Genomic DNA, 18,794 nt, shown 5'->3' with positions numbered 1-18,794 from the left:
CCCCCTTTCCTCAGCTGCTGTTGCCTCTGCCTTTGCCTTGCCTCTGCTTAAGTCCCAATGGTGTGGGGAAACTTGCTGCTGCTGCTGCTGCTGGCTCTGGCTTCAGGCTTCTGGCTTCAGGGCTGGAGTGGTGTTCTGAATTGACATATATAATTGTTGGACTCCAGCTCGCATCACCCTTGATCACTGGCCATGCTTTTGTGGCTGACAGGAGTTAGAATTCAACAACATCTGGAGACTGTAGGTTCCCTACATGTATTCAATACTGTTCTTTATAACAATGCTGCTTTTGTTACATCACACCAGTAAATATACCACATGATACAGCATGACTTAAAATTTGAGCCTTAGACTTAAAGATACAAGTAAAATTAAAAATGAATGTTTATTGTGTGTTCTATAGAACAGTTCCGTCTTTTTAAACGTAGAAAACAAACAAGTGCATTCATATCTGAAGTCAAAGGCTTTCACGGCCAACATCCTTAATTTTTTGTGGGTTTTTCAGGCTATGACGCTAAAAGAGTTTATTGCTGATGTTTTGCCAGCAGCTGTGACTGACATCACAAAATGTCAGGAATAAAATCTCCTAGAACATGGCCTCATAGCCCGAAAAACCCACAAAAAACTATAAACGCATTCATATATCTTTATTGTTCAAAACACAGAATGCACCATACTTAGACCTGTACATGTGTACCCTATGCCCTTCTCTGGTTTGGTCAGATGTGAATCAGTCTAATGGAAAAGAACAGTCTATATTGCCTAGAAATATAAAAACATATTACTGTGTTGACAGATACATAGCTATTAATTTGTTATATCACAACTATATTGTGATAGACTACAGTGTATATTAAATCTTTCTTCTGTGGTTATTCCTTAATCTATCTATGACAATTCTTAACACTAAAGCAACATCCATTCTTTAGGCCAGCCTTTCTCAACCTGACAATTAAAGTATCTGCCGGACTCCCATCATTCCCATGCAGCAGTCCTATTATGGGCTTTGTAGTCCAGTGGTGAACAAGATTCTAGGAAGGAGTAAGGCAACTTTAATAGGACAAAAGGAGACCTTCTAAAGGAGCCATTAACAAAATGGGCTACCTTAATGTCAACAGTGAAAAACTGTACCATTCTCTGTAAATCCCATAGTTTGGCCTAACACAACATTTTAAATACGTTAATTAAGAATAACATAACTAATTAAAAGATTTATATTGTTACTGTTTACAGCAGTGATTTTCTCAGATTGTAAGGCCGAGGGCAGGGAACCATCCAATTAAAAAGATTGTATGTACAGCGCTGTGTAAATTTACAGTGCTTTATAAATAAAGATTAATAATAATAATAATAATAATAATAATAATAATAACAACAACTCTCAAGCATCTTACCTGTCAGAGCTTCAGAGCTTTCATCTTCCACTAAAATCATCCTTGATTTTTAAAAAAAGCAAAAGAAATAATTTAAAATGGTGGTGGTGCTGGAGGCACTGAAATGCTATACACGGATGAGAATTGGAGCCCACTGTTTCTTATAATAAAGTGAAGAAAGGTGTTTACAAAAAGATTTATCAATATTTATCTGAATATTTGTGGAATAACACAATGCATATTGTCTGTGAAGCTAGATCTACACAAGCTTAATGTTATGCCCATCACTTCCCCAGACGTAAGAAAGACACATTGGATCAAAATGTTTGGCTATATAGTCTCTCTCAGCTATCCTCACTAGTTATTATGTTAGCCAAGCCTGCTGCAAGCATTCAAAATAACTTCATAGATTTTATTATGAACACCTCTGGGAAAACAACAGTCTATCAATGCCCAAACGCGCTGCTCAGCCACCAAATGGCTAACTGGACTCAAGCCTAATCCAGGTGTGGGACTGAATTTGACGTAGCACATCTTGTGTCAGACACCATGACTACTGAAGTATTAGTTGAAACATCATTGCTGTTATGTAAATATTTCTGCCCCAAGATCCTGTGGGTCAGAGATAAATGGCTTTACTGAATGGAATCATAAACCAATGAGACTGCAGACAAGAGAACCTTGTCCTGCGGTCCTTGCAGGCCTTGCTGTAGGAAGATCCCCTGGGAGGCATAACTTTAAGTAAAGATATTTCCTGAAGACTCAGAAAAGCCAACAAAACAGCCATTAACTCTGTGAAAACACAAGGGCACTTAGGGCAGGACAATATAGTGCTAACAATATAAAAGGTCAAAGGCATTGCCTTGAATTGAAAATGGTGAACCTAAGAAGTCTGCTGTTTTTCTGCTGTAAGTAAGCCTTAGCTTAAATTGATTAATGCTAAAAACTCATTTTCTGTGCTTTATGAATAGTGGGTTTCTTTTCTGAAATCACGTACACTACAGAACTGTGAATTTCAGATCTAAAACTGAACACTGCTTGTTCCTTCTCTTTGGGTTCACAAATATGGAATATGCTCCAGAGAAATAATCCAGTTGAGAATGGTTCTGTGTCTTCAGTCAACAAAAATCTGGAAGCCTGTTCCACAGTTTGTCTCTTCTTGGGACACAAGGGAGGGCAGAAAATTATTGTCTGGGGTTGAATTCTATGTTGTAGCACTAGGTTACAGTTTATAAAATATATTTATCTGTGATGGGGCGACTTGGTGGGAAAGTGACACTGATGTATCTTCTTCCTTTTTTGTCAAATCTTCTAAAGACTTCTTCTGTTGGTCCTGAGGCAAAGTTGGGTCTTAACAAATCAGGCAGAGAGGTCTTGTGTCAAGAACTTATTTCCTTCCCCATCACTGCCTGAGTACAACAGATCTGAAACAGGAGAAGCCCTATTCCCTCTTTGTTCTCAGCACAAAAATAGCCATGGCTGTTGCTTTGTGAGCTGACTCTGCTCCTGTCGTCCAAGCTGCTGGATGAGCCTGTACATTTTTGTTGGGACAGAAGACTCAACAGAATTAGATACAGCAGAACACGCCCAAAAGACAAAAATTCTAACAAGGTTTCTTTCTCTTTTGTAGACATATTTTATCTTTTTACTCAGAGGGGAGAAAAAAGAACAGATAATGAAAAGAAGTTATCTTTAACATAAGGAACTCATTAAATTTAGGAAATAGAAAACACCAAATTGGACAAGAGAAAAATAAATGCAAAAGAGCACAAGGCCAGGAATCAGATCAGAAGGGAGCTGAAGTAGCAGCTGTGCTCTGAGCAAAGCAGGACAGAGAACTGGCTTCCAATGGGGGAGCCTGACCAGTCAATCATTTTGGTATCAATTGACTTTCCCACCCTCTCTGGGAAATGATGGGCATAATGCACTTTATGTGGGTTCCTCCTACAGCCAACCCAGTGGAAGTGCATTTGGACAGAGTTAAGGTATTTTTGAAAAGGTCAATTTCCTTGAAACACAAACATAATGATTCCAGGCCTGATACAGCTCCTCTCAGTATATTCAGAAAGATAGTGGAAAGGCTCAATGAAACCCACAGGAACCAGACACTTGGAGTGGCAGTGTGCATGTCCTCTGATCCAGCATCTGATCCTGGCATGGTAACATATGAGCCCCAATCCTACACCTGGGCATATAGCAATCTAGGCCCCCAATAGCAAACTGTCCTGTTGGATTCCAATTTATCTATTTAGTACCCTTACATCCCACCTTTCATTTATCATGGAAATCAAAGCAGTGCACATGGGATTCCTAGGCATTCATCCACTGAGGCACTGATTCAAACCAGACTTGCAGAGCTTGGCAAAAATGTTTCCATCATATGTCCTCAGATCATGTCTGGAGAATGAAGCCTGATTGGGTTGTCAAAGAGACTTTCACATTCCCACTAGGGATGTATGATGAATCCAATCCTTGCACATTCAAATGCAAAACTGAACTGATGCATATCTCCTGAACTCATGTGCATATTGTAACACAACTAACTTTTGAATTTTTCACATCTCTAAATTTTTTTGTTCAATTTCTGGCTCAAAAAAGCACATAAATAAATAAATAAATAAATAAATAAATAAATAAATTTTAAAGTACACTAAAAGTATATTTAGAAATGTATATTTCAAGAAAATTGAAATTATATATTCAAATGCAAATTTTATAATTTTTAAAAATTGCAAATCACTGTAGGAGCAGACGGATTAGACAAACTCATGGCATGCATGCAAAATGTACATGGATTAGAAACAGACTAATCCATTGATTCTTAAGACTGACAACAGGGATGGAGCTGGGAAACCTTAATTCACCACAAAGGAGATGAAAAGGACTGGCTTACAAAATCAGTTTTGGTTCTATGACATTTTAAATCATGAAAACATACTTATTAAAATCTGCAGTGGTAATGTCCCTCCTGGCATCATCATTGTCTTCTACAGTAGATTGGTCAATAAGTTTCTGAAAAAGTTCATAAAGGGATGATTTTAAAACAACTGTTGATAATAATAATGATGGTTATTGTTGATCTTTTCCCCAAAGAATGTGATTCAAGGCAGCTTACTAATTAAAATGACAATATAGTTAAAATATATAAAAAGCCAACACTAACATAGCTATCAACAAAGTAAAATAACTGCCCTGTCATCTGAACTATGGTCCCCTTGTGTAAGACTTATACCATGGACCCTCCACATTTGCTGGGGTTAGGGACACAGGACCCCCATGGAAAAATGCAAATAAAAACCATTTTTTTTAAAAAAAAAATCTGGGTAAACACCTCTCTAGGAAACCCTAGGCCCCCCAGTGCAACTCTGTGGTCAACATCCAGCAGAAACTAACCACAGAATCATGCTGGAGGGCCTACAAATGCCTAGAGAAGTGTTTTTTTCTAGGAAGCTGTAAGTCTCCCAGCATGACTCTATGGTCAACTTTCAGCATATCAGAATTGCTTTAGGAGGTACTTATCACACACATACATCAACAGTGGAAGAGCTACATGATTGGGAGGCACTGATGGATATGTGGTGTGAGTGGGTGTGATTTTGCTCCTCTCCTTCACTCCCCCTCACTATTCCCAAGCAGTCTATTATTCTGCATGCCAGATTTGCTTTGGGAGGTACTTATCACACACATACATCAACAGTGGAAAAGCAACGTGATTGGGAGGCACTGATGGATTTTGTCCATCAATGAAGGAGCACTGCAACAATGGATATACTGCCGTCCAGCAACTGAACAGACACAAGGGTAGTGTAAAAGGTGCGGTCACAGACTCTGCTATCCTGCTCTAATTCCATTTTTTAACCCTCATATGAGAAAGTCCTTAGTCAGTAAGAATATATCCTCCCCAAACTTGCATAGATACCTCTGAATGCAGGAAAAGCTAACACTTCAAATTTTGTTAAAAGAACAAGCGAGAAGATTGCAAGAGCACTGCCTCTTGTTTTGAATCTTTCAGCCATGCAAGTTTCCTATCTTTCCAAAAAGATCTATTGTTCCTTTGCTCATCCAAATGCATATGTTAGTGCTGCTTCACACATTACTGTTTAGGTGAAGTATGCCTTAGGTTCTAATTGTTTGTTAGAGGTGGATGTGTTAATTATCCTTATAGGTAATTATGAGGGGCATGCAATGAAGCAGAGGAGCAGACAGGAAGACATTAATGTGACAACAGCACATCAGATGGTTTTTCAATTGTGTGTTATGCACTAGAAAGATGTACATAGGCAGTGCTCTTGTGTCTCTCCAAAATGTTTTATTTGAACTTAAGAAGTTTTAAATGCACACTAGAAAATGTACATTTGCATATATTCATGCAACAGAATGTGATGCATGTTCATTTTAAGGCAAATCAAATACAAACAGAAAAACTGTAAAAAAACAAACCACACACACACACAAAGTAGTCAGTGAATATTATCATGCTTCTTTTCTATAGTTGGTATTCTTGATTTGGGGAAAAGTAAAATATATTAACCTCAGATGTGATATGATGAGGTGACTGGAGATGTACAAGGTCTTCCTTAATTTCAGACATCTTTTGAGCAGTCTTCTCACAAAAATGCAAAAAGGTTGTCTAAGAGAAGTACACCAAGAGATTATCCTTTAACAATGATATACAGTATGCCATATTTCCTCCCTGCTTGTAGTGGAGTAGACACTATAATCATGTTTATTTCTATGTTGAAGCATCCCCTGTTTCATTGGGCAACACTTGCCCATCCAGAGCTCTTATTTATCTGTATGAGAATCAATGAACAGTTGGGAGCAACCATGCTGATCATATAGGTGTTAAAGAGGGTAAACAACACCTGATGTGCATAAATTTTAATACAGCATACCATATTTTTTTAAGAAAAAGAACACTTTGTGTGGTAGCAATTTATAGCAGAGAACTAGTGGGACGGGGATAACTTTCTGCCACCCACTATTTATCTGTTCCAAATTGTCTCCACAAGGAGCCTTTTCCACCAGAAAGCCCTAAAGATTTCTGGATTATTCACATGGGAAAGAAACCTTGACAAACTGTTTTTAGAAGTGAGGCAAGAGATTATGAAAATATAGTTCCAAAAGTGTTAAATTCTAAGAGTATTAATAAGATCTGTAAGAACTCAAACTGGCTCTTCAATGCCGGCCAGTTGGATTTCAGGTCAGTAGAATCTAATCAACATGAATCATTTTTAAAATTCTTTTGGAGACATAACTCTCCCTTTCATTATGTATTAAATATATCAAGTATGAATAAAGCTTTGAACCAGGTTTGAATTGTCAGTTTTAGTTTCATCCAGTTTCTAATAATTTACAATCTTAATATTGGTTTATTTACATGTTTGGTATTTTTTTCAAAAAGCAGCATGAAAATCTATATACATTTTCATGCATTAATATACACATTGTATATGCAATTTTGCCTAGCATACACATTTTTGTAAGCAATATCCCCTAATATAGCCATCTATGTGTGTACATTTCCTTAATATATGCATCTTCCCTACCATTTGCACTTTTTGATTGAACTACATTGCAAAATCTAAGATGTAGAAATGAGCCACTTTGGTGTAGTAGTTTGAACATTGGACTATGACTCTGGAGCCCAGGGTTCAAATCCCTGCTCGAGCATAAAACAGCATAGCAATTTTATGGAAGGAAACAACGCACTATCTGGACACAATGTAATGGAATTATGGAATCAAGCAGCAATATGAGGACACAAATTGGCCCATTAAGGTAACACAGGAGCTTATATATTTTATTTTCGGTATAGTTCTTCTATATAGTTTTTAGCATCTTGGGTGGTTAGGGTAGATCACAGGAAAACATGCCTATTCAAAACTAGTCTGCCAAGTGCTATAACATATCAATCTGCCTTTCCCAAAGTGGGCAGTTTCATGCCAATGTGAACCAATTCCAGCTTGTCTCAAAGAAATTACTGAATTATCTGTGTTAATAAGAAACAAACTAATTACAACAAGCACACAAAGATATAGGCCACTTTCCCCCATTTAAAAATTGCTGGTATTTCAAAATGCAAGCCTGGGAGTTATCTACTCTTAGATATAATTTAACAGAAGATATTTTGATGATGGAGGTGGAGCTGAGGGACCTTGCACTTCACTACTCTAGGTCATGTTAAGAGCCCTAATGTATCCTTTATATCTAACTCTGGCTAGCGGTTTCCATGTCAGTGGGGCCATAAATCCTCAAAATAGGCTCAACATATTGGACAGCTCCTTTAACATTTGAACCAACATCCAAGAGCAGGTTCACTATGCCACTGACATGGAAGTCACCAGCCACCATTAAGAACATAACCACATCAGCTGATTTGTTTCACATGTCTGAGTGTATAACTTAGGAAAATATAATTCATTAACTTATCTCATTAAGCGAAAGATGTTCACCCTAAAGATGTTCACCCTCAAAGAACATTAGTGAATGGTATTCATGCCATCTAATAAGTTGGTGTGTATACCTGGTAAGAAGCAAGACAGTGTGACAGCATATTACAGCGGCTGGCTCCAAGAAGGTCTACCTTCTGGCAAACATCCATCTTCAGTTTATCAAATTGGGTTTTAGTATTTCTAACTTGCATCTGCACCTAGAGTGATAAAAGAGAAAATTATAAGAGCCTTTTAAGAAAAAGTCTTGAGAAAATACACTCTAAAAATAATTATTTATGTTGCTTGTTGGCGTGAGCATTTTATACAGGCACAACAATCAATAAGATCATGTACCACACATGTGTAAGGAGCCAATTAGCCTTGGGTCATTTCTAAGACCTGAGACCCAAACCAGGACCATTAGTTCTTTCAGAGTTACAACAATAATTCATCTCAGTATGCGTAATCATGCATAATATGAAAGATATTAGGGATTTTTTTATGAGTTAATTTTTTAAAACTTTTTATGTAGTGAGGGAATTGGGGAGGGGTTCAGGAGAAAATCCTTGTTTCTAAACCCCATGCCCAGTCTCTCCCCAAATACACTTCCTAGGAGAAATAGGACCTATTCTAGAACATTTCTGCTTTGGTAATATGTACTTTTCTGAACTTCTCCATTTGTTTGCATGTATCTGGATCCAGTCCCTGGGAAGCATCCTTCATCCACAGCAAAGTCCCTCGATACTCAGTACGTGCTTCCTCCATTCGACTGATTGTTAGCAAGGTGTCAGACACAGCTCTCTGGCTAAATGTTGCTAGTTCTTGCCCAAGGCGAGATAAAGCAGTGCAAAGAGCTAGCCTAGATTTAAAAAAAGGAAGTGAATTAGATTACAGATCACATTAAAATACCAGCAGTGCATTACCAAGCTGGGAAATATGTCCCCCGCCCCCCAGATATTGTTGGACTGAAGGAATGATGGGAACTGAAGTACAGTACAACTCTTGGAGGGCCACTGTATTCCACCCTGGTATATAATGACAATAAGTTTCTACAGTATATTCTAAAATGGTATAAATGATCAGTGTTTATACTGCAACAGGTTAATGTGCATCACACTACTTCTTTTTCTACATAATAAAGGCAGACTGTTGGATTTTTTGTTGTTGTGGGGATTAGTTGAATTGTCTTCAATAAGTATAACGGAAACACAACTTCCAACTAAAGTAATATTGCTCACATTACTTTTTAAAAACCCTGCAGCCTGATTTCAGTTGGTCAAGATATGTGAAACTCAGCATAAACAGCTACAGGGAGCACCTGGCATTTAACAATGCCTCCAGAAAAGGGACTGATTGTAATGAATAATTGCAACACAAATTCCTTAACCCCAATTAAGAAAATCCCTTCATTTTTATCTGTGCTAGCCCTGAAAGAGCTTATAAGGTGTAAGATCCTTTCCAGTTAGTAAAATCAAAACAACTGTGGGAGGTACTGATAACAGATCTAGCTTTATCTTTAGGGGAGGAGTTTGGAAAAGTCAACATGCAAAATAAAATTTCTGTAAGCACAAAACTGATAATGCAAAAGCATTAAAAGTTAATGCTAAATTACTTCAGAATCACCATAAGTATAAGTAAGTGCACTGAAAGTAAATACAGTTTACTATACAGTATTATGTTCAATTTAATATTCTGGTCCAAGTCAGAACAATGTCCAAAGCCAAAAGAATATTTGCTGTTTGGCGTGTGACAAATGGAAAGCACAGCCATAAAAAGAAATAAAATAGAAATTTTCTCTTTTGTGCTTGCAAAACTGAATGTATACATAAAGGCTTTTTGGATCAGAATCAGAATCTGCTAAGGACAATAAATTCACCATTTTACTTTGTAATGTTTTCTTTTCAGCACCTAAGTGTAATTAACTCCAGAGGACATTTAATGTAAAGATAAATGAACACGTGTTTTTATGAACAACTCAGAATTTATAAATTTAGTATTCACTTCCTGGCCTTAATCTTGTCACAGAATGTCTGCTCTGGAATACCAAATCTATAACAGATACCCTTTTAGTATATTATTTTTGTAGTGGTTGTACTATATTCACTGATGAAAAAATGGGGTAGTAACATCACCACCACAAACAAACCTTTGTTGGGAAGAACAACAGAGGGCCTGGCCAGTGGAAGCGGTCATTCTGTCAATTTGAGTTTCTTCCTGCACTGCTTGAAACTTCAAGAACAGCCCTAATTCATTTTCCTGTTCAGCTATAGCTACAAGCGAGAAAGAAAAAAGCAGTGTCCTTAGTATTTTCAATACTAAGTGCCCTTGTATTTCAAGATTGTAGATAGTTGCACATATAGGAAGAAGACCTCATTAAATAGAAAGAACAAAAGGATCATATTTGGCAGAAACAAAATGCATAAACTCAATTATTCCAACTATTAAAGAATATATTATATAACTGTAACACAGATTAATTATTTTTATATTTAATAAATCATAATCAAGGCTAGCAAATCATCATTATGTGGAAAGACACAGCTATCTCTAGCAACAGATTTTGGGGATGTTATGAAAGGGCAGCAAAATTATGCATTATTTACCTTTCTATTTTACTGCTAGGATTGGGAAGAAGTATTTTATAGGACTGTCTGACTTGTGTGCCAAACTAACTTGGCTGGCCCTGAACTGTACACACCTTGCTTTAGGTGCATGAGGTGTGCCATTTGGTGTTCAACCTCAATCAGGTAACAAATTTGGTCCAACCCTGATCATCATAAAACAAACTAAAGTGCATTTCTATCTATGTTACCATTTAAGCTGTGCTGGTATTTTTCAATTGTTTTTAGAAGATCTGTGCAGGTCCCCTGAATGCTGTGAAAAACCTTTAACAGAAAATGGTTATTGTTAGTGTATTAATTGGACCAAATGAACATGAATAATAAATGGAAAACTGTCATTAATTGAACTGGCAAACCTCCCAAGCTCAAACTTAAAACAGTACCATTTGCTAGCCTTCCCAATATACATTTCAGACAAGACTGATATACATGCAAATCCTTGACCTGTATTTTACAAACATACAGTATGTTAAATGATTACCTCTAATTTGGCATCTAACTCAGCATCAGATGCTACCACATGTTCGTCTTCTTTTTCTCCTGTTAGTTTTAGTAGAATTTGCTTTGTTTTCCAGAATTTCTTCTGCATTTTGCTGATTACTGACTGATTTTCTGGGCAAAACTGATTGAAAGTGTCCATGGAGTAACTAAACCATGAAAATAAACACAAATTTTTATGATTTATTGGCATTTCATCACGTTGAATAAAGTAGTGATTAATCAGATAAAACAGAAGGAGAAAATGATTAGTCATTCTGAACTTCTCTGAAGTTCAGATAACTAAACTTAGTTACAATGATTTTTTTAAATGTCTTTATTACAATCTGAATTTGCTTCTTTCTTAACAACCTCTGTCTATGTGATGTAGGCTGCATCGTGCAACATAACTGTTGTTAAGTGGCCCGTGACTTTCCTGACTGAGTCTATCCATATGGGATGCAGTCTTCCTCTCTTCCTACTACCCTCTACTATTTCGAGCATTGTTGGTTTTCCTAATGAGTTGTGCCTTCTTATGATGTGACCCAAGTACAAGTGCCTCAGTTTTGTCATCTTGGCTTCCAAGGAGATTTCTGGCTGGATCTGTTCAAGGACCCATTTGTTTGTCTTTTTGGCTGTCCATGGGATCCTCAGGACTCTTCTCCAGCACCACATCTCAAATGAATGGATTTTCTTCCTATCTGCTTCCTTCATTGTCCAACTCTCACATCCGTACATGGTGATGGCAAATACAATGGCTTGGAAGATTCTACTTTTAGTGCTCAGTTGTATATCTTTACTGTTTAAGAACTTTTCTAGTTCTTTCATAACAGCTCTTCCCATTTCTAGTCTTCTTCTAATTTATTGGCTATAGTCTGCTTCCAGATCAATGTTTGACCAAAGGTATGGTAACTTTTTTACTGTTTCAATTTTCTCATTGTCTAGGTTGAATTTGGTCCTCTGTGGTCATTATTTTTGTTTGCTTTATCTTTAACATTAAGCCTGTCTTTGCATCTCCATCTTTGACCTCCTTTAGTAATGTTTTCTGCGACTAATTTGGTGTTGTCTACATATCTAAGATTGTTGCTGTTCTTTCCTCCTATCTTCACTCCTTCTTCTGAATCTAAACCTGCTTTTCTTATTATATTTTCTGCATAGAGTGAATAGACAGGTGATAATATACAGCCTTGCCTGACCCCTTTGCCCTGAGAATGAAACTGTTTCTCCAAATTCTATTCTAACAGTAGCCTCTTGCCCTAAGTAGATTCCATATCAGGACTATCAGGTGTGTTGGCACTCCCATGTCTTTAAGAGCATTCCATAATTCTCTCTGATCTACGCAGTTAAAGGCATTGCTGTAGTCTATAAAGCATATGCTGATTTCCTTTTGGAATTCTTTGGTGTGCTCCATTAGTCATCGTATGTTTGCAATGTGGTCCCTAGTGCCTCGACTTTTCTGCACCTCTGGAATTTGTCTTGCATGTATGGTTGGAGTATGCTGTAGAATTTTAGGCATAATTTTGCTTGTGTGATAGATTAATGCTATGGTCATATAGTTCCTGCAGTCTTTTATGTCTCCTCTTTAGATTGGGATATATATTGATTATTTCCAGTCTGTGGCCACTGTTTTGTTTTGTTAAGAGTCGCTTCTGTCTGTGTGCACTGTATCAGTCCAATTAGAATATCGTCTGTTCTTGGCTATTTATTTTTCCCAGTTTCCCTTATTGTAGCTTCCACTTTGCTTTTTAGAATTTGGGGTTCATCTTCGTATGGTTCTTTGCTCCATGTGTCATTTATTTTTTAATCTCTTTTACATAACTTTTCTGTATATTGCATCCAGCATCTTTATTTATTCTTGATCTTGTAGTATTATTTTTCTCATCAGAGAGCATTCTGGTCCTTGGTTTGAATATAGCATTACTGATCATTAATAACCTTCAGGTGATACAAAAGGGCAAACAGATGCTTCAAGTACTTTACCTATTGCATCTCCAAGTGTTTCATCACTAATAGGAATTATTTGTTTAACTTCAAGAGACCTATGTGTAAATAGCTAGAGGAGATAAAAACATATGCATATGTGGTAACCTTGTATGTATTACTCCTTTCAAATTTTAAGCCAACTTTAGTTGCAAGTTTGGGTGACAGGCATGATGGAAGTAAATATAATAGTAATAATAATAATGTATATCTATAACTTATGTTAAATGCACTTTAACAGCTCTGCCTATATGGAATGTATATATTAAATAAATATAATTACAAAACAAACAAAACTATATACAATTTACTATGCCAGTTCTGATGGGGAAATAACAACTGGCAAGTTTCTTTAATAATTACATTAAACCTTTATCTTACCGTAATTTTGTTTAAATTTTCAAGAAATGACAGCTGACAGACATATTTATGTCTGGTCTCTCTGTAGGATTTATGCAAGATGGATAACAACATTACTTAAAATAAGAATACACTATTAACCTATTGGGGGAGAAATAGCACACCCTGCATAAAAAGAAAAAGAAATGAAAAACATATCGACTAAAATCCCATTGATGATGTATGCTGATGTAATCCCTGTTTATGGGGAATGTTGCAGAAGGGAGGTATCCTTTTTTAAAAAATAAAACAAAACATTATATTAAAGACATACAGATACATCAACATCTATATACACTCATATATAATTAAGACATACATAGAAAACATGAAAAAAAGAAAGTAAATTAACATAAACAGTCTTTAGTTAACATATATCTAAAATATATTTGCTATGTTACTATACATTTATAGTATAGCATTATTATAATATAATAGTATATTAACTAAATTACCCTTGAAGGATTGGTCCCTTCATTCCCCTGTTAACATAACTATTCTGTTCCTTTCTATCCAAAAATCTCTTACCTTACCGACTTATTTCCTTCTAGTTTCTCTCTCATTACTCTCTCACCCTTCTCTTATATCTTCCTACTACCTCTACTCCTTCCCTCTTTCTACCTACGACATACACATACCTTCAGCTACATTGTCTTGTCTGCAGAAGGGAGGTATCCTGTATTGTATGTTTAACTGTCAAACAGAAGAAAGATAACAAAATGTCATACTTCCTCCCCCCAGTTGAATACTGTTTGCAAACAGTAGCCCTAGATCACCTTAGGAAGTAATGGCCAAGTCACCTGATCTCCAGGCTTGGTTTAACTTAATCAGCTCAATTTTCCATTTTAGATAGATGCCATTGTTTATAGTAGCCCTCTATGCAATTAAATTATTGAAGAGCTACTACAGAGTAAGTTCTTTGTAAATCCTGTAGAGGTGATCTACAATCATAGCAACAACACTTTTTTGTTGTTGTTGTTTTTAAACATAAAACCTCAAGTATCTGGATCCAGTATTAGAAAGCAGGGAGAGATGTCCACAAGAAGAGATTTTTAAAAATAAAGCCCTCACAAGCATAGCCAAATCATACCAACTAATCCTGTATAAGTCTACTCACTGGTAGATCCCATTGTGTTGAGTGGGTCTTTTTATTCCCAAAAGCAAGCAGGTGCAGGATTACCGGATTAGCCAATCTTTCCCTTTAATTTCCTAATAACCTGAGTCGCCGCCTTTTCCTCCATTCTCCTCCTAAAACATATTAATAGTATGTAGTAATGGGAGTAGTAGGAGTAGTTAGGGGTAGCAGCAGCCTAATGGTTCCCAGGCTAAGGCTATGTAGGTGATGAAGAGGAGGAGAAAGAAGAGGCAAACTAGGGCCTTCTCCTCTTCCTCTTCTTCTTCCCTCACAACAAACTGCCTTGGCAACAACAACAACAAGGCCTTCTTGCTTCTTCTCCCCTTTGGGGCTGTTGTTATGTTGGCAGGGCAACTGCCTCATAACTGCCAAGGAGGCCCAGGCACCACAAAATGGAGGGCCTTCTCCAAAACAAATGGAAGGACATGGCTCAATGAAAGCTCAAAACACTTAACCACTGGCCTTGGTCCCCCTTCCCTTCTCTTCCTCTTGTGTCATGTCTTTTTTTTTAGACTAAGGCTGAAGGCAGGGAACGGTCTAAGGGCCAAAACACACTGCAGAAATAATAATCCAGTTTGAGGCCACTTTAACTGCCCTGGCTTGGTGCTAGGGAATTCTGGGAACTGTAGTTATGTGACATGGAGCCCTGGTGGCGCAGTGGTTAAATGCCTGCACTGCAGCCATTCACTCAAAACCACAAGGTTGCGAGTTCAAGACCAGCAAAAGGGCCCAAGCTCGACTCAGGCTTGCATCCTTCCGAGGTCACTAAAATGAGTACCCAGACTGTTGGGGGCAAATTAGCTTACTTGCTAATTAGCTTACTTGCTGTTCACCGCTATGATCTTTGGAATAGTGGTATATAAATAAAACAAATTATTAATTATTATTATTTAGCTTTCTCTAACAGAAATCTCTGGTGCCACAATAAGCTACAACTCCCAGGGACAGTATTGTACTATATTGTTGTGGCCCAGAGCTCTCTCTCTCTCTCTCTCTGACAGAGAAGGATCAATTGTACCACACAAATCCCTAGCAGTTGGGTTTTATTATTAAAGACTAAAAAAGTAAAAAACACACTGCAGAAATAATCCAGTTTGAGGCCGCTCTAACTGCCCTGGCTCAGTGCTAGGGGATCCTGGGAACTGTAGTTACCAGAGCTCTGCTCTGGGCCCCACAGCAAACTCCAACTCCCAGAATTCCATAGCTTTGATCCAAGGCAATTAAAGCGGTACCAAACTGGGTCATTTGTGTGGATGCAGCTTAAGAAAGCTTGGGCCAACAATCGGGAATTCTGGGAGCTGCGGTCCAAAACCTCTGGAGAATCAAAGTTTGGGAACCACTGAGCTACAGGACCCCTATCTTTTTATGCTGAATCATACTGGCAAGGCTGTGTCTTTCAATACCTTAAGAAGTCTGTAACAAAATTCAAAATATCAATTTTGAAGGCATGGTGAAATTGTTTTTAAAAATAATCAGTGCAGGCAGATATAGGTTCTAGGACTCAACCGCAGCCTGAAATGATGGGGTGCCCTGACACAAGGAAAGTGTCCATAATTAACAAAGTGCCCGCCCTTCTCTACTGGGTTAAATATTATGTCCTCTCTATTCTTCAGATTAAGATTGGTCTCTCTCCCCTTCTCATATTATACCAAATGTAGGACTCATTCCTATCAAGCTTCTGAAAGCAAATGAAATGCACAAAGTACTACAACTCCCTTTGTGTGTGCAGAAGCTTCAATGTACAAACAACACAGCAACAATTGAGATTAGGGTTCTCTGGTCCACTGTATCTGTATGATGCTTGTATTCAGAAGTATTACATTGACACTTGCCATTTCTTTAAGCATCAAAAGATTTATTTGTCTCAATCAGTTTAAATTTCAAATTCCTTTAATGAATTATTTTGTTTTTTGGTTGAATAACTTTTGTGCCTCTTTTTATGCCACAATATGGTATTTTGTTTTTTAAAAAATATTATACCCACAGCATTGGAATCCTTCACAGATCACTAGCAGTTTATATAATGTTTTAGAAAAATCAGAATCCCAGGGAAGTACCCCATCTCTACCCCAGAAGATGCTTTTACACCTGAAGGGAAAAAGCATATAGATATCTGTTTTCCCCCTAAATAAGGTGCATCCTCAAGCATTTTTTTTAAATGATGGCATTTCAGGAGGTTACAGATTTTTCCCCTTCTCCCGTTCCCCTGTTAACAAAGTAGTTGTGTTCCTAATTATTACTTCTTTAACAGAAAATTTAGTAGCAGAGGCAAAAATGACATAGAAGAAGTAAGGATATATTCCTGCATTAAAAAAGAAAGAAAGAAAAAAGAACAGCTTAGCATTACAGCAAACATTATATTCAAAATAAAAAATACACACCATCAAGTCAGGGAGGTCATGCATAAATAAACAATAACTTTCAAGAGGCCTCCTGAAGGCCTCTTCCAAAATGCATCCAGGGATAACTTTTTTTCTTTCACCACCCTCCACTTTACTTACAATTTCCCGTTATTGTGGCCAGAACTATGGTTTTCTAACAAACTGGCAGTAGCTGATGAGCTGTTTTGTGTTGCTGTTCATACATTCTCAGGAAGATATTCTGGAGGAAACTGTTTACCTTGCCTGTTGCAGGCAGGCAGGCAGGCAGGCATGGCTAGAACCAGAGCCGCTACAGAACAATCCCATTATTTCCCAGTTCAAGCTTTATTGCATTGTTTACAGCACACACACACTGCTGGAACACCATACATAAAGTCTATGTTTCTCCAGTTCTCCTTCACCATCCTCCCAATGCTATAGCTGCTAAAAAACTTCTAGCTACCCAAAAAGGTAGCAGGGTGTGCATCAGACTTTGCAAAAAGCTTATTTGTCAGGTTTTGTTGAGATTTGCTTGTATAGTTACTCAGAAGTACTCACCCTAAATTAAAGGGGGGACATGCCATGATATGAGGGTATAGGCTTACAGCTACACTGTCATGAAGCTAGTAAAAACATCTACCGTAAATACTTGACTATAAGTCGACCTCATGTATAAACTGAGGGCAGGTTTTGGGGGCAAAATTATGGATTTTGCCATGATCCTTGGGTAAGTTGATGATAAAACTTAGGGACATGTAATAAAAGATCTAAATGATGATGCAAAGGAAAACAATGCCAAAGAACCTACAAAATTATGAAATGAATTTTGGCTCACACTAAAAGCTGGATGGAAGAGAAAGTAGAGGAGGCAAGTGCTTCCAGGACAGATTGCACTCTTGCCTTTTGCCAGGGGATGGTTCCCTTTTAAATAAGAGTTAAAGTATAGTATTTACATTAACCCACAGATAAGTCAACCTAGGTTTTGGGGGTCAATTTTTTGACTAAAATTTCTAGACTTATACATGAGTATATACAGTAGTATCCACAGCAGACATCCTGTAATGCATGGGTTTTATCTATTTATTAAATGTTGACAGCTTCTTTATAAAATGTGACTCCCCTGTCATTCCCAAGAAGTCACAAAATATATGTTGCTATTTTTTTTCTCTCTTGCAATGTACCAGAAAATGGTGAACTTTCTATGAGTAACATAAACCACAAACGAGGTGATTTGGCTGAAGTCTATTAAAAATTAAAGACAACATTTCGATCATGTAGCACTGGAGAGGAAAGCAAGTGCTCCTGCTCAGAAGTTGAATGAAAAACAGCCACCACACCACCCAGTAATCAACAGGTATACCTTCAAGCCAATACATTTCCTTTCCCAATGGCTTAGAGAAATATAGCCTGGGCTGTTCTAACATAAACCAAGAATCTAACACTTTCTTTTCAACAGTTTCTAGCGGTGTCCTTTCAATATACAACACTGTTTTATTTGACATTTCTTCAAGTAGCAGAAATGCACTTTTTGGTAGCCACTGGGGTGAAAAACACTCAGTATTTGTTACAAATTCAATCCCAAGGCGAATATCTTTTTTAAAAAAACAAAATGATTTTTGGTGTGTTCAAATCAAAGATGGGCATCACATCACCCCTCCCTGCCACTGTTGTTGACCACTGGACATGCTAGTTAGGGCAGATGAGAGTTGAAAGCAACAATACGTGGAATGCCCTGACTTTCTACCCTGCTTTGATTTGTTCAGTGAGATTTCCCTTTTTCATTTCACTAACAATGTTACATGCTATAGAATGCTTTTGGATGTCCAATCAAGTTCAAAAGTGATTAGATACACAACACTTTGGGCTGCTGTTTAATGAAACCCTAAGTTCCCTTGGATTTCTGAACCACTCTGTACATTATTTGGGATCCTGGCCCATTAAAATATCCTGACTTTGTAACAAGGAAGCGGAATTACTTCATAACCATGAAGTAGACCCAAAATGAACCAGAATCT

General features: G+C 37.4%; 1 protein-coding gene across 2 annotated transcripts in view; it reads right to left on the bottom strand.

The window, feature by feature from the left end:
- Positions 1–17,546, bottom strand: part of ICA1L (islet cell autoantigen 1 like) — a 19,907-nt gene extending 2,361 nt beyond the window's left edge. The window contains exons 1-10 of one of the 2 annotated variants that reach the window (XM_042446667.1): positions 15,823–17,546; positions 14,402–14,532; positions 10,910–11,075; positions 10,620–10,692; positions 9,954–10,077; positions 8,468–8,666; positions 7,900–8,025; positions 5,905–6,003; positions 4,312–4,385; positions 1,395–1,435 (exon numbers count right to left, since the gene is read on the bottom strand). In XM_042446667.1, the coding sequence (XP_042302601.1) occupies positions 1,395–1,435; positions 4,312–4,385; positions 5,905–6,003; positions 7,900–8,025; positions 8,468–8,666; positions 9,954–10,077; positions 10,620–10,692; positions 10,910–11,068 (895 nt within the window). In that variant the 5' untranslated portion in view covers positions 11,069–11,075; positions 14,402–14,532; positions 15,823–17,546. Of the gene's footprint in view, positions 1–1,394; positions 1,436–4,311; positions 4,386–5,904; positions 6,004–7,899; positions 8,026–8,467; positions 8,667–9,953; positions 10,078–10,619; positions 10,693–10,909; positions 11,076–13,922; positions 13,978–14,401; positions 14,997–15,822 lie in introns of those variants that run through there. The other variant, XM_042446666.1, reaches the window with a different exon arrangement.
- Positions 17,547–18,794: the final 1,248 nt, after the last annotated feature.

This window comes from Sceloporus undulatus, chromosome 1, assembly GCF_019175285.1.
Source record: "Sceloporus undulatus isolate JIND9_A2432 ecotype Alabama chromosome 1, SceUnd_v1.1, whole genome shotgun sequence".
Classification (NCBI taxonomy): Eukaryota; Metazoa; Chordata; class Lepidosauria; order Squamata; family Phrynosomatidae; genus Sceloporus; species Sceloporus undulatus.
Note: the sequence above shows the minus strand (reverse complement) of the source record. Positions and strands in the feature narration are given on the sequence as shown.